This window comes from Papio anubis, chromosome 6 (assembly GCF_008728515.1).
Source record: "Papio anubis isolate 15944 chromosome 6, Panubis1.0, whole genome shotgun sequence".
NCBI lineage: Eukaryota > Metazoa > Chordata > Mammalia > Primates > Cercopithecidae > Papio > Papio anubis.
The window spans coordinates 55,002,490-55,018,534 of NC_044981.1; the positions used below are offsets into that span (position 1 = coordinate 55,002,490).

At 35.8% G+C, this 16,045-nt stretch overlaps 1 protein-coding gene across 32 annotated transcripts in view; it reads right to left on the reverse strand.

Annotated features, from left to right (window-relative positions):
- Positions 1–213: 213 nt before the first annotated feature.
- DST (dystonin) overlaps positions 214–16,045 on the reverse strand; it is a 488,658-nt gene continuing 472,826 nt past the window's right edge. For 15 of the 32 annotated variants that reach the window (XM_021936750.2, XM_021936748.2, XM_021936745.2 and 12 more), the window contains 12 exons: positions 15,827–15,956; positions 14,034–14,197; positions 13,072–13,234; positions 12,105–12,259; positions 11,860–11,934; positions 10,950–10,967; positions 8,067–8,184; positions 6,671–6,742; positions 5,550–5,749; positions 5,032–5,142; positions 2,106–2,229; positions 214–1,240 (listed from right to left, as the gene is read on the reverse strand). In XM_021936750.2, the coding sequence (XP_021792442.2) occupies positions 978–1,240; positions 2,106–2,229; positions 5,032–5,142; positions 5,550–5,749; positions 6,671–6,742; positions 8,067–8,184; positions 10,950–10,967; positions 11,860–11,934; positions 12,105–12,259; positions 13,072–13,234; positions 14,034–14,197; positions 15,827–15,956 (1,593 nt within the window). In that variant the 3' untranslated portion in view covers positions 214–977. The remainder of the gene's footprint in view (positions 1,241–2,105; positions 2,230–5,031; positions 5,143–5,549; positions 5,750–6,670; positions 6,743–8,066; positions 8,185–10,949; positions 10,968–11,859; positions 11,935–12,104; positions 12,260–13,071; positions 13,235–14,033; positions 14,198–15,826; positions 15,957–16,045) is intronic. The other 17 variants (XM_017957960.3, XM_031667682.1, XM_021936770.2 and 14 more) reach the window with 11 other exon arrangements.

Consider the following 16,045-nt stretch of genomic DNA (forward strand, 5'->3'; position numbering starts at 1 on the left):
CTAATATCTTTCTATAGTATGTGAGTATACATAATAAATTAAAATGTATATATTTATTAAATATAGATAGATATAATACCAGAACATGATTATTTCAGATGAGAAATCAAAATAAACCCATTTTTAAGTATCTTTTGGTCACTCCAAATTTGATATTGCTCATAAAAAAATACACTAATTTTCCCTGGGGAAAAAAAATTAATTCCATAGCAACGCAGTTAAGGGACATGTTTTATTTCATAGCTTTCTGCAAGCAAAATTGCTCTGATACAAAATGAGTTCAATGATACAGGTGCTACTGTCCACTCAAGCAAAAGAAAACCTCACATGTATATGAATGCACTTTATACTTATATTCTTACAGTATAATAGGTCTAATATCCAGGATGCCTCTGGCCTCATTGAAAGCAATGGCACAGAAATGCTGCAAGGTACTTGAATATCATAGTACTGGCAAGTGCTTGAAGTAACTTCCTGTGAGTTCTCTGTCAGATACTGCAGACTGTGTGTGGGTGCGTTTATCTTTCTGTCTTCCATCTTTTGTGTTACATTTAAATCATCTCAAAAAATATCCCCCGCATGTATCATTCAGCTTCTCAGAGTTTCCATAAAAACAGGAAAATGTCATGAGGTATCCTTAACGTCAGGGATTGATATAGTGCTGTGGCTGTCACAGAGGATGTAGACTTACCTGTAGGTACAGTAACTGAGTTTAGTGTGTGCCCTGCACATTACAGTGCAGAAATGTTAGTTCATGTTAAACTTTTCCTCCTCACATATGATGTGATTTTAACCCCAGAATATCTGACAAAAACATTATACAGATAAAATAAAAAGACAAATACACAAATAAGGCCATCTGCAGAATTTTAAACTCGCCTCTTGCAATAATTCACAAGAATTTCTACACCATATTTTACATTGTTCAAACTTAAATAATAAATGCTCAAGGAAGGGCCTTGGTAGAACCAATTGCACTATCTCTTTGAGGACTTGTCCAATTTGCTGGCAGGTGATTTCCTCTGGGGCGTGGGGATTTTTGAAGGCTTGGCTGTGGATGGCCGAGAACCTGCTCGGGGTGTAGGTCTGTGTGTCTGGGGGACAGTTTCCACATCTGAGCACACAGACTGGATTTCTGAAATGTCAAAGTCTGATGCATCACTGCCTCGGCGGCTGCTGGCCCTGCTGCCAGCTTTGCTTCCAGCTCGACTTCCTGGTCGGCTGGGAGTCTTCTTGGAATCTGAGGAAAGAAGGTAGAGACAGCTCACCCTTATTATTGGGTCCATCTGCAACCAATTTTTGAAACCTGATGCCACTTTAAATCTTAACTTTTTTTCCTGGTGTGTAGTAGGCACTCAGAAAACACTTTTGGATTCACGGCCTTTCCCTATTACACAAGGGTATGATGCAGGCTTACTCTAAGTAGACATAATATAGAAAAGCCTAGATTTCTATCTAAAAGGTAAGTTTCAGCTTCCCCTACGTAAAACAGGATTCCATTTATTGCAAACAGACATAAGGAATATGCCTATCCTTTAAGATTGTGCTTTCTAAAGTTTAAATTAGGTATCCAGGGATGTGTGTGATGCAAACATAGAACAAACAAGACAGGCTTAAGTCTTGCCCGAGAATAGGTAACTCCAAGAATACAGGAATTCAACAGAGGAGATTGGAAACTTTAAAGAGGCGTCTTGCTTGCTGAGCTCAGAACCCAGAGATTAGTAGGTTCGCTATTTTGTGAAGCAATGTGAGATATACTGGCGTGAGGCTCAGTGTGGCTGGGTTTTTCCAACCACCCCAAAACAGGGCCCTCTGCAATCTCTGAGCTGGTAGAAGAGCCCAGACCTTTCAGCTTGAAGGCGTAGAATACCACTGTATATTTTCTTCTGTTCTACGGTAATTCTTTCATCTTTCTTGGACACTTTTAGATACTTGTGCCCATGACTCACTTTATCCCTGACTTTTGGAGGACCAGGGCTACATATTATTTTAAGACCCCTGAGGGTCAATTTGTAATTTCTTCCCCAATGAGGAGGAAAAGGGACTGTAATCCTCAGATGACCATGCTGCAAAAGCCATTAAAAAAAGAAGGGCACCACACTCACCAGCAAATTGTGTTCGGACTCTGGCAGCTGCAGTTGTTATCAAGCCACTGTCCTCCCCAGAGTGGAAGCCTTTCCCTGATAAATATCCTGGAAGTCGAAGCTTGCTTCCTTGTATTGGCGTTCCCTGTATTTAACCAGCGACAAGACATTTCAAAATACTGCTCCTGCACCATGATATTCCACTAACACCACTTGTTTACACATGGCTGGAAACTCTCTACTATTCCTCTTTAGGAGGTGGAGCAGGAGAAACTCTTCAACTAAATAAGGCATGGGGTTCTCACTTAATTTTCTCTTCTAATTTCTTATTCTTTCTCAGAATTCAAAAGAAACTTTCTAAACAATATGAATTCATGATTGAAGAGAAAACAAAATGGAGACCCCCCCAACTGAGCATAAAAGTGATGGCAAGGAGAAAAAGACAAATTAAACGGTGAGTATGTTAGTATCTTTCAGACTGCCAGTGAATATTACAGAGGTAATGGTGTATTGCTAAAGAAATGGTGACTCCATGCATAGAGGGGGCATGGAGCAGAGAAAAGCTGTGCCTGGATATTCTGCTGCCTCCATTGCTTTTACGGAGCTAGGCAGAGATAGAGACAGAATGATAAGTAAATAAATAATGGATACAGACGTCATTTAAATAAACTTAACTGCAAAAAGAAAAAAAGTGATTTTTAAATAACTTGCTATCATATCGCTTCACTTCCTGGCTCTATCACTTCTACAGTCTTTACAGACAAAATATTAGGCAACATTTGGAGAAATTTTTTTTTTTAACAATCTTTATATGAGTTTGTAGAGAATGTCTAAAACAATCATAACTACGAGATTTTATTATACAATCATTGCACTTTTTCCAGATCACTACAACATTTAAAAAATTCTCCCAAAGTTAAAAAAAAAAAAAACCCAGGTATCTTGAGGAATACAAGGAATGTAATATAATATTCCTCAATGAACGCACAGCCAGAGAACTATTTGGAGGAAATGCATCGAAACAAATTACATGTATATTTTTAAACAACTGATTTTCCCTTTATTAGCTTAAAATGTTATAACCATCTGATACATGAGCTACTTTTATTAAGTCATTTATCTACATATGTGTATACTACTCATATACTTAAGTGTAGTATTTATATGTGATTTGTATACACAGAATGCTCAAGTTTTCAAAATACTTTTACACACATAACCACAATTAATCCTCACGCTTACCTAATCATAACCTTGAAAATGTGAAAGATTAGAGCCTGAGGAGGGACATGATTTGCCCAAGATCTGACAATGCTGATCTAGCTAAATTCCTGACTTAAACAGAATCTCAACAACACGAGAGAGTGAGAATCCACAAATTATGAAACATATCCCTCAAGGTGTCAGAATTCATAACCATGAAAGACCACAGTCATTCTTCTCAGAATGCCTTCGTGATTGTTTCGATTTTATTTCACAGTCCCTCCCATAGAAACATGTTGTTTTTTGGGTGTTTTTGTTTCATCAGGTTATTTGAAATGAAACACAGTTTTTCACTAGTCAAAATAACTACTCAGACTTTAATTTGAGAGAGTATCCACTTAAAAAAATTTTGAACACAGCATCATAGCCTTCAATATTTCAAGTAAATGTTAGTATATCCCTTAAGGTTGTTTGAACCTTTCTCAGTTTTTTTCTACAATAGATCCATAATAATTGACAGACATCTCTAGAAGTAATATATAATACTAACATCGCCCACTTGGTGGGAAGGGGTGGAAATCTGGGGCTTGGGGAAATGAAGAGGAAGAAATGAGGAAACACTAAAGAATGGGTTGTTTTTGTTCCAATTCTCCCACTTATCAGCAACGAGATTTCCATGGAGTCATGAAGGTAACACACTTTTTTCTCTGCCTCCCACTTATTATTAACGTGAGGATTAAGGAAGAGAGAAGAAAGTGTTTTGAAAAGCATAAGGGGGCTTTTAAAAGTTATTATATTACTTTTATTTGAGGATCCTGGCCTTTAAGTTACGTCCTTTATAATTAAGGTGAAATACCTTCTTCAATTTCAAGAAAAGGTATTTAGGGATTTTTCCCCATTAATTATTGGGATTCTAATAACATATCTGATTATTTTGTGCCTATGTCTGTTGTTTTACAGTGAAGTTTCTTAAAAAGATATACGGTTGATTTTCAGTTGAATGTAAATGAACTGATACATGAGTTATCTTGGCAAATTTTATATCACCTACATATCTTCTCCCCATAAATCATGCCGTATTAAAAAGTTAGAGCATGCTTAGTAATTAAAATCTTAAAAAAAAAACCATACATTTATTACCTGTTAAAAATGACAGATAACTTTCTGCATACCTAAGCCTCCCTCTGACCCCCTGCACTGATACTGAGAGCTTATGACACACCCGCCCAAAGTTATGGGGCAGGTATAAATGTAACAGACATTCAGAAGGACCGTGCCCACAGTGAACATTCAGTAAACATTCTTTTCAGTGATTCTCTTGCAAATGATACTGCCTTTTACTCCCATCTGAAGGGAATGTGTTGCACTTCTTGACCACATTATATCTAGTACATTTAGTAGCTTTAAAAGAAATTTTACTTAAGTCTGGATATAATCTACTATATTTTACTCTCCCAAGAGATAAAAGTGGAACTAAGTATGAATGAGAACAAAAAGGAGGTAGTCTGCAGGAGTGACTGGCTCAAACTGACACTGTTTAAATTGCTGCAGACGATCTCTTCTGTTAACCTCTTACTCTCACATCTTCCAAGAACTGCTGGGTTGATACTTATTTTATAGAAGTGTATAAAAAGACATAGGATTGTCAAAGTACATATATTAAGGGAGTGGTGAAGCAATGTTAGTGGGTGATAGTTTCAGTTAAAGGAGACTGTTAAGACTGGACTCTGGGGCCTTACGATACCTCTGCAGATGGCACGGGAAAGTCTGAGCACTCTGCTGCTTTACAAGGAGTTGACATTTTGCTGTTTGTCAACCATGGTTTACCATAATTGCGTGTTAAAGGATGGAGAATCTGTATGGAACAATGGCAAATCAAATGAAAAGGATAGCAGATAAAAAAACCAAAGCCACAGAAAGAGATACTCATAGCAAAGAGTCACATCTCACAGTAAGAATAATCACAATTTTAAATAAGTGGAAAGATCCAATGGCAAATCATACACACCAAAAAAATGAATGAAGCTTTAAAAAGAAAAATCAGTCTGGAAGATCACAAAGGCTCCCTAAATAGATCATCTCTATGTGAGGCACTAGGCAAAAGCATATTAAAAAAAATCCTGTATTTTCTATATTGTGAGAAGGTGCACAAATGGAGATAGCTGGTCCTACAAATTCTAGGGCCCTAAATAGAACATTCAAAAGTCTACTTGGGAAACTGATTGCAAAGGGGGAGGAAAAGTCTTCATCCCTGAGTCTTACCTTGGGTGTGGTGGTGGCAGGGACCTGTGGGGTGGCCGCCTGTGCAGCCTGACTGGACACAGAAGTGGATCTGTTGGGTGAAGCGCCTCGTGATGATGGCCGGGATCTTCGGCCTCGGGGTCGGAAAGCAGCCATACCCTGGCTGGCACCATCTGCTAAAATGAACTTCTCACGCAGTTCCATGTTTGTCCTTCCTTTGGCTGGTTTACACACACACAACAATGCACACAAAGAAAAGAAGGAAAAGAAGAGGCGTTCAATCGTTTATGGGAAGAACAGCCACCTGGCACCAGAGATCACATTGAGAATTTCAAGAACATCTTTTTGCCATGCCAACTCCAACTCAGCATAACAAAAAGTTAAATGCATTCCTTTACAATGCATTCCTTTTGGATACAGGTGAGTTTGGGGAGGAAAAAATAAAGTGTGCTTATTCTAATACTAGACACCAGCAAGAATAACCACTATTAAAGAAAGTGTCAGCATGAAAATGGAAAGCTCATGCTAAAATATCATTAATCCACCAGCTACTGATGCCCACATGGTTTCATTACCCTCTCACCACACTGAGAAGACAGACCAGTAAGGCAGGGACTGTGTCTTTTGCATGTACTATTGACGCAAAGAGAATGCCAGTATTTCAACATTGGGATTAATTAAACAATATAATTACACAGAATGAATGATGGCTTGTTAGTCATGATGACAACATATAAACTTCTGGGTTTTTCACTTAAATGAGGCAGCTAGTATTTTTATTTTATGCCTTGAAAAACTGTTTTACCAACATGCAATAACAAACACCAGACCCAAGGATCTGTGAGGTAATCAGTGATGCAGCACTCATACAAACACATATGCACACGGAGAACACTCCACAAGAACCCGATGAGCAACGTGTTAGCATGTGTTTGATCACTTATAACACCTGCATTTGTAACACAACCAAAGTGCGTCAAATTTTCAGACTTTAAATTTGGAAGCACCAGCTCAGTTGGGTATGAGTTAAGCCATACGCGATGGATAAAGCATGTTATTTTAAAATAAATGACTGAAGCAAGAATGGAAAAGTAGGAAAGAGAAAAGGAAAGAGGGGAGAGGCAAAGAGAGAGGTTGCCAACCTATAGTAGGCTGAGTAGTAGTAATTGAAGAGTTTGATTCCGAACGTAACATTTTACTCCCATGATGATGAACTAGAAAAAATGACACAGGATACCAATCACATTAAAAAATACTGTTAGCAGAAGAAGAAAACAAAGTACAGTAGTTGAATATGCAAAGGGTGCTCAGATCCAGCCTTTAGCATACATTTTAGAAGAAAAGTTGCATCAGGAAAAGAAGCACTCAAAGGATTGGCTCAATAAGAAAAATGTATTTGGAAGACTGTGCCACAGCCATGCTAACCTTCGTAAGCGACCCAACAGAACACAATGTGTTCTGATTTCTTCATAAATGGAGATGCATTTCACCTTAGGCTACATTATTTTCAAAATACACAACAAACAGGAGCTTTTGTTCTTGTTTTACTTCTCTCACAGGTGTGTCTTTGGCCAGGAGAGAGCGGGGTTACTGCATATGATTGTATAACAATCCATGGTGGCCTTGGCAGAGAAGCCTGATGACTCTGTGATATGTCTATGCGTACCAGATGGTGACACCATCACCAAAATCAAGAGGACCTGCAGGAGGAAACCTGGGCTCCCACTTGGGTAGCCGAAGGAGGCAGCACTGACATGAACATTTGCTGTTTGCTAAAGAGGATTACAGTGAGCTCACAGGTTAAAGAAAATTAAAACAATTTTATTGGTTTTTTTTGGGGGGGTGGGAGGGGAAGAAAAATGGGCCTACTGAGTAAATGGTACCTAATTAGAAATTGCAATCAAATGACCACGTGTAACATAAATTGGTTAAGAACTTAAACATTGACAGAAGGATCTGAAAACAGAAAAACTAAAAGCTAACTTAGGACTTGGGCTGGAAGATATGTAGAGAGCTATAGTATTAATATGTTTATATTTTTAATGTTCTAATCTGCAACTTCAAAGAGTCAAGTTAGCATTGGATTATTATTTAAACATTTTTTAATTACGGCTTTCCTCACCTGCCCTTCATTTCATAAAAACTTTGACCTTTAAACTTTTATTATCCAGTATTTTCAGTCTTCATTGCCTCAATTTTCTTTTCTCTTACTTTGCTATGTAATAATAGACAAAATCCTTTCCTTGGTTGGTATAATTGTTTGGAAAATCAGAGATATAAAAGTCTCCTAAAGAAAATGGATTCTAGTATTTCCTGCCCACCATATTTATCCAGAAGAAGTAAAAAAAAGAAAAAAATGAGAAGAACATGGTTTACATGACTGCCACAGGTTCTTTGGGAACTTTAGGCTGACAGACCGATGTGAAACATTCACTATTGGAATAAATGACCAAAATTATGCCCAGTATGTTTTGGTGCTGGAAAAAAATATAAAATTGAAATACTTTCATGATGTTATCATGATAAGCATCTCCTTACCCCTGCAAGGATCATTTTTCACTAAGAACTCATCAAGTGCCATCCATCCACCTCCAACACGAACCATCACAGTACTCCGCAGGATCCGGACCAGTCGCAGTTGCTGGGAGTCTCCAAACTGTTCAGTGAAGAAAGAAAGAACCTCTAGTTGTCAATAATAATTCTAAACTGCAGGATGATGCGCAATTTGCAGTAGCTAAAGCAACCGACTTTAATTTCTTGCTTAGTTCGTAGCGATTAGTAAAATCTCAGAAAAGGGGGTTTGTAATGATTTGTGTTAGACAGCTGCATGCTGATTTAGCCCAAAGGAAACAGTTTGGAAAAAAAAAAAAAAGATTACAAAGGTTATCAAGTATACTATCAAAGCTTTGGTCCAAAAAGTATTTTTCTTTCTTATGACAGAAACAATATTAGTAAGGCAGTAATTTTAAAATGTTTCTAGGAATTAAACATAGCCATGAAAGTAAGCATTGGCCCACTTGCCCAGGGCTTATCTAAAATAAGATGATTCTAAGAAAAATTTAATAAGCTTTGATTCTTCTTCATTAAAACTATCTCTTACAGTAAAACTGCTTTCCACTGAAATCTGTGAGAAATCTTTATAAACTCATTTTGTTTTCTCTAAGAGCAGTTTTGACTTAAGAATAAAGTAAATGAGTATGACCGTACAAATTTCACAGTCAACTAAAATTTCTGCATCCCTAATGATCTGGTAAACCAATTTGTTAAAGGCTGGGTTAATATGCCACTTTAGATTACTGTAATATTAGAATAGCCAATGACACATTATTAATGATATGGCTGCCAAATCTAAAAGGTTTCTCTCACAGTTGTCTGTACCATAATTGTTGATACTAAGAGGCAATCATCTTTTTCTTGCCCTTTCAATAGATCTCCAACAATGTAGATATGCTACAAATTCTGCAAGTCCTGAATAAATATCTAGATTCCAGGTTTCTGATCATACGTTTATGTTTTGAAAGCCTGTGAGAAATGATTTTATACTTTAAATCATTTCTAATAGGTTCATGTCCAACTCATAAAAACTACCAGACTGAATTTCACGGTTGTTATCCCAGCAGACAAGAAAGCAAAATGAACAGTCAATTAAACATAAATGGCTTCTTTGTAAAGCAGGTAACATACAATTGTGACTTTATTTGGGCTCATTATGGATAAGCAGAAAACTCTAAGTAGAAAAAAATCTGCTACTTTTTAGTGTTTTAATATTGAGTTTCAAGAAGAAAACCCAAAAACAATACCAACCAAACCCCTCGGGATCCTAAAACTCAGAAGGACCTAGAAAGCATGTAAAATGCACCAGCAGGAACTCATGTGTTTTTCCATCAAACTTTTAAAAACCACTATTTCTAAATCTTTTTTTCTTAAACATTGAGACTTAAACTTTCCTATCATTGTTCCTGAAATGTTAATTAAAATTTAAAAATAAAAGTGTCAATTTATTTTGTTAGAAAAAATTGGGTGCTGCTAATAAGCAAAGGGAAAGGAGGGGATTCAAAGAAAATTACCCTTAAGGAACCAGATAATGGGACTAGATGATTTTGGTTCAAGATTATACTCACAACAAAAGTTATAAGGACATAACTAAAAGTTCCTTATAGAGATGATATTTCAAGTGTAATAAATACAAATAATTTTCTATTTTAATAAGGTATTCTCCAGACAACTAACACTGTCTTCAGAATTTCTCTAAATTTTCCCAATAACCAAATCACAAGACAAGAGAAAACAGACTAATGTTGCTGACTGTGCTTTCAGTGAGTAAAACCTTTTGAGGTAAGTATTTCTCTCATCCTCTCTGCAAATAAAAGATGCTCTCTCATTTGCTGACTCCAAAAATTGCAAGGACGGAAAAGTAACATTTTATGTTTTATATTATAACTAATGGAAGTTTTAAAAATAAATTATTTGCTTGCAATAAATGAAGGTAATAGATAATTTGAAGCTTGAGATGTAATATGGCTTTAAAACGGAGTGGCAGAGTCATATCTAATGTAATATGGTCAGGTACTATAGATAGCATGGTTGTTTCTAAAGTATAAAGTTAAAAAAAAAAAAAGCTCATGAATATGTTTAAATCAAAACAGAGTATCTCTTGTCTTTAGTTTCAAAATTCTGATCATGATGTAGTGCCACTAGACAGTTCATACTGACTTAAATGTCAACATAAACATTTTATATTGACTTCAGTGCCAATATAAACATTTGAACAAGATGGCATAAAACGTGACTTTAAGATTCTGCATATGTTACAGCAATAACTTTCCTCAAAAGGAATGATATTACTTAAAGCCCACGGAGTTAACATTTCTACTCAGAGGATGCCAATCCCCGAAAATCAGTGATTTTGAACAAATGGCAAATAGCTTCTTTGGAGAGAACTTGTTACTTGCGGCTGAGTGCCAAGGAGACCTCTTGGCTCTCTGTCTTCCTGTGTCACTGCCTGAGGCTGATCCTCCTGGGCTACTGTAGACTGTATGTCCTAAATAGTTAAACATCAATGAGCCTAACACAGAGATGTGTGGAGAATCAAATTTGTGTTCCAATGAGTATTAGCATAAAATATATGCTCATATTATCAAAAATGGGAATTAAAAATTGCATTTGTAACATTGTAGCAAGCCAAGCTACAATTCATTATCTGGTTTGCTTAAAAGTAATCTCCTCATTTAAGACACAAGGCAAAAAGGAATCCTGGATCAAGGACCCTTATAGCGCTTACAGAAACACCACGCCAACCAACAATGTAGTAGCTAGGGAGACAGCATGGGAAAGATTGGCCATGGCAAGCTTTAATGACTATGAATTAAAGTTAAAAAAAAAATCATCAGGAACTTGAGAATACATTCCACTGGTTTATACCTGATTTCCCAGGAAGAACTGATAAAAATGAAAAATGGAAGAAAGACACAATTAGTTCAACAGGAAACTTTCTGTATGACTCTAGAACATACACACATACTCACACTCTGTGCTTCTGGATGTAGTATCTAGTTTAGAGATGTGCAGGCACCCAGTTTGAAATCTGTCCCAATTTCAAACCAAATAATCAGACTATTTTCTGTACATGTATTTTTGAAAATCTTAGGATTTCAAATTTAAGTTAAAGTTTTGAATACATTGATGACTATTTTTTAATATGGAAGTATAAAAATAAAAATAATGTTTCATTTATAAGTAACACACTATATTGGGGAAACTCAGCACATTTCCTATCTAGCTACTACATATAAGAGATGTTCAAAAAAAAAAAAAAGAGAAAGAGTAATGAAGTCACACTGTTCTTCTGTTTTGAAGAGAGTGAACCAAGTTAATTGAGATTTTTAATAAAAGCAAAAATTACTGCACAAGTGGAGAAGACGTTATCCTCTTTTTTCCTATTTATTAAAGTGAGTCCATATTTTTAACTTTGTGGTTCTGGATTAGAGCAGCTTTCTTGTTTGAAATCTGAAAACTTACTTCTAATCATAATAAAATATAAAATAATATGAAGCAACCTAAATATATGAGATTTGAGTATTTTATTGTGAATAACTTTTCTTTAAAGGCAATGTGCATGATGTAGATGTCAAAGATATTTCCTAATATGCAAAATGCAGGCTACCATTATACAAATTAAAATGTTAAACATAAGAGTTTCATATACCATTAAATTTTGATATGAGGTAAAACATAAATAAATAAGATTCCTGGAAAACAACGGAGATCAAATTATATACAGATTTCAATTTATGTCCTTTAAAGGAACTACAACATTATTTTGAAAACTTACCCTGTATTTATTATCACCAATCTGTTCAACTTGAAATCGCTTTGCACATTTACACTTAGCTACCTGCCTTGTCACCTGCCAAAAACAATGATGAAATATTTACTTTAATGTTAATATTACATAGTAGAATCCTTAAAACTTTGACACTACAATTAAAGTGAAAATAAAATGATTGTACGAATTGTGCATGATATCCTGGCAGAACACACTATCAGTGTTATACGCAATGGAAAGATAATGAGTACCTCATCTTCGATTTTGTCAGCATCTGTGATAGGTTTATATGCATCTTTATTTGGGTGAAGGGCTGCTACAAATTCATAGTAGTCAATATATCCATCACCATCTCTGTCAAAGATGTCTGCAACTGCGCTCATCTCCAAGCGACTGGTTGGAAACTCTAAAATTTTGAAAACAATGATAAGTAGCGACTTGTTAGTTCTTTCTCAAGGTATTCTCAATTGCACATTTTAATCTCAATGTGGCTGGTTAAATCATCAGTGATCAAACATGTTAAAATCCTTTTTTAAAAAACTGATTTACATCATAGCAAATGAAGAGCTATATATACTCTTAACTTATCTTTAATTACTACTTAGGTGAATCCTGTAAAATGCTGTTTTTTTTAGGTTGAAAATGTTTAACATTGGCAATTTTATATGGTTCAATTACTAAAGAATAATTTATGAAATTTACCTTAAGAATGACATCTAGTAACATCTGTCAGGGAAATCACATACAAATGATTGGGCCATCAAACAAGAAGGTGATAAGTATCTTAAGAAGTTTTACAGAGTTCTAATTTCCTACTAATGACAAAGTTAGATCAGAATGTAAATTAGAATGAAACAGAAAGGGACTTGAATTTATTGACTTCCTATTACATAGATGCCAGGCAACACACACACACACACACACACACACACAGAAAACACCTTAAGAATCATATATTATTGACTTTATTATTCTAACAAGTTCTCAGCCTCAGTGGAGTGAGGGAACAACGTATCTGTGATCACACAGGTAGTGAGTGTTCCTGAATCCAGAGCCACAGATTTTACCAAAAAACACTTTTTTAAGGGTAGTGACTTCCTAGGCAACTTATAAGGCAATGCCTTATTAGTAACACAAGTTCACTAGACCCACAATTTTAAAATGTGCTTCTTTCCTTTAAAAATTGTATTAGTTACAGTCACCTGTCTTGGAACTTACTTGAGGAAAGAATTCCATCAATAAATTCCTGCCGTGTTATTTTCCCATCCTGGTCTTTATCAATTCTCCTGAAGAAGTCCATCACTCGAGATTTCTTGTGATTCATCCATCGCATGTATTTTTTGCGCCAAATATCAAAATCAAAGTTAGCAAATTCCCTCAGCTAAAAAGGACAAAAGGTATTTTGGTTGAGTTAATGTTGTACTAAAATTGTAGATTATACATATGAATAACTTTTTAAATGATTCTCTAGGTAGTACACATATCCTTTCCATTTCAAAAAGAGGTATTATCTTGCCAAGGGGACTTAGAAACATTTTGGCTTTAAAATGTATTTCATTTCTGTCACTGATTTATCTTTACAAATAAAATTCCTAAAAACTTACGCTGTAAATTTCTGATTAATGCCAAAGTCATAAAGGTGGTCTGGCTCTAAGTACCACCACTAGTCATGCTCACTGGGATAGCAGGTCCAGCTCAACAGCACTTATCTAACCCTTTGCTCTCTCTCCCTCTGCACTATCAGCCACTCTCTTAACTCCCCAGGCCTTCTAAAAATTTCCCAATTGCAGAATCCAAAACTTGAAATCTTAGGTAATCAAATACACACAATCAAAAGATCTGAAATATCAATGATTATATTTGCCAGGCAGAATGGCCAGCAAACATTATGACATTATGTCAAGTTAGATTTTATTCTTAAGGAATCAGCTTCTGATTGTTAAAATATAATCATTTTTTTTTTACTTTATTGATTTCCTAAATCCAAATCCCATATATCAATGTTTCACAAAATCACACATACTTGTGGTATTTATTTTGGAATTTAAAAATGTACTCGAATAGCAAGAGTTTGCTTATTATCAGAAAAGTTAAAAAATACCAAGATTTTGGCGATGGCAATGTGTTACGAGAAATGAGGGCAAATGACAATAAGGTGATGAGGGTATGAATTTCCAAACCTCCTCCAGCCTGTCCAAGGCATCATTGAGTTTCCTCCTTCTTTCCAACGCCAGGAGCCAGACTTGCTGCCATTTGCTCACCAGTAAGTTAACCCTAGGATTTTTGGTTTCAATTTGTGTCTGTGACCCAGAGGGATACAAGCTTGATGCTGGAAAGCGTTTTCCTGTGAAGATATAACTTTAGTTAGGATGGCAGTTTCCAGGCTTCTGAAATGTGTTAAGGCTTGACCTTTTTTGCTCCTAGCTAAGACTGCATCAACTTAATTGTGTGTTTGTACAAGTAAAAGTATCCTGATTTAGATGATGTAAAATGTCAAGGTCCAAATCTGTTTTCCTTATTAAGGATCACACACTGTTCATGCAAGTTGAAGAAATATCTCTTGACAAGGGCATTTAAATACTGGAAACCTCTCTCAATAAATTTACGCTTAAAACATCTTCCAGCTTAAAATTCATGCCATTTCAATGACAATGAAGCATGCTGTGATCCTCCTGTTTGTTAAAGGAAATCTCACAGGCCAGTGAGACTATCTTACAATGAGTTACATCAAACCTAGCTGTCCTTCCTAGAGAAGAAGGCAGAAAGGGAGAGCAGATGAGGGCAGCAGACACTGGGCAGTCACAGGAGTCAAAGCAAGACATTTCGCAAATGCCAATAAAATATGGCAGCATGTGTATGGGACCCCAGCCTTTGCCCACATCCATTTTCCACTGAGATTGCATGTTTCCTATGCATAGTCTCAAACCCAAGTTTACTGCCTTACTGAAGTTTCCTCCTGCTTTCTGGCTGTTTTCCACAAGTCTCAACAACTTCACAAAACAATGACCTTAACAAATTTTTCTCATCTTACTAAATGGCTAAATATGACCTAGAAAAATTACTGGCCTAGGGTCATATAGAATGTTAAGCGTCCCAGCTGAGATTTACAGTACAAGAAATACTTGAGCATTTAACTATATGCCTGGAAGTATGTTAAGCATTTTATATGTACTAGCTCATTTAATTCTCACTGCAGTCCAATGAGGTTATAATTATCCCCTTTTACAGATGAGGAAACTGAGGTTCAGAATGAGTTTAAGTAATGTGTCCAGGGTTATGTTTCTCAGTTTGGTAAGTGTTGGAGACAGCCAAGGAGTCTGGCTATAGGGCTCTTAATAGTTTACCTTGTCTCCTTGTGTAATAAGTAATCACAACAGCTCTGACATCATTTCTTTTTAATTAAAAAATTAAGTAATACACAAAATGCATTTTCATTCAGTAACACAAATTGTGTTTCTTTTAAATTTTCTCCAAGCTAACTATGATTGTTTTTAATGTCATGTCATGTTGTTAAAGCAGCTCTAGAAGTAAACAGAGCCTGAAGTCACACGAACATGTGCAAAAGCTATCAGACTGCTGGCCACCAATGAACAACTAAGTCATGAACGTTATCCAGGTCATGGTCATTTTTATTATGCTCAGCTTTAAAGTTATATATATAACAGAAGAAAAATGAGACAATGCAACGGGGGTGATGATTTCTGTTCTTATTGTAAATTTTTTCAGTTTTCTTCTAGCTAATATGAAAGATACACTTTAAGACAATAAAGTTACATATAGAAACCTGGGTATATTTTTTCTTTATTTTTAAGTAAGTTTCTACAATACTTGAGCACATATATTCTTTCAAGAAAGCATTTCATGATATCCAGTGCTCATGTAAAATCACCAACTGCCCCCAAATTTCAAATAACTCAAAATAAAATTAGCTCCCTTGTTTATTGACATTTTAAAGAAATTGATCACTGCTTACTTCCTGCTCGTCCCTTATCCAAGACTGGAATATGGGATTGTAATGAGGAAGGATCAGCAGCTCTCCTCTTGTAGGTCTTCGTTACTTTATCAACATCAGGCTGTTTTCTGGTCATTTCCTCCATGAAGGTCTGAAATGAAAGAAATTATGTCAATCAAATAAGAGTATACTAGAGAAAACCATCTTCAGAAATGAACTAAAAACAGAAGGATGAAAGAA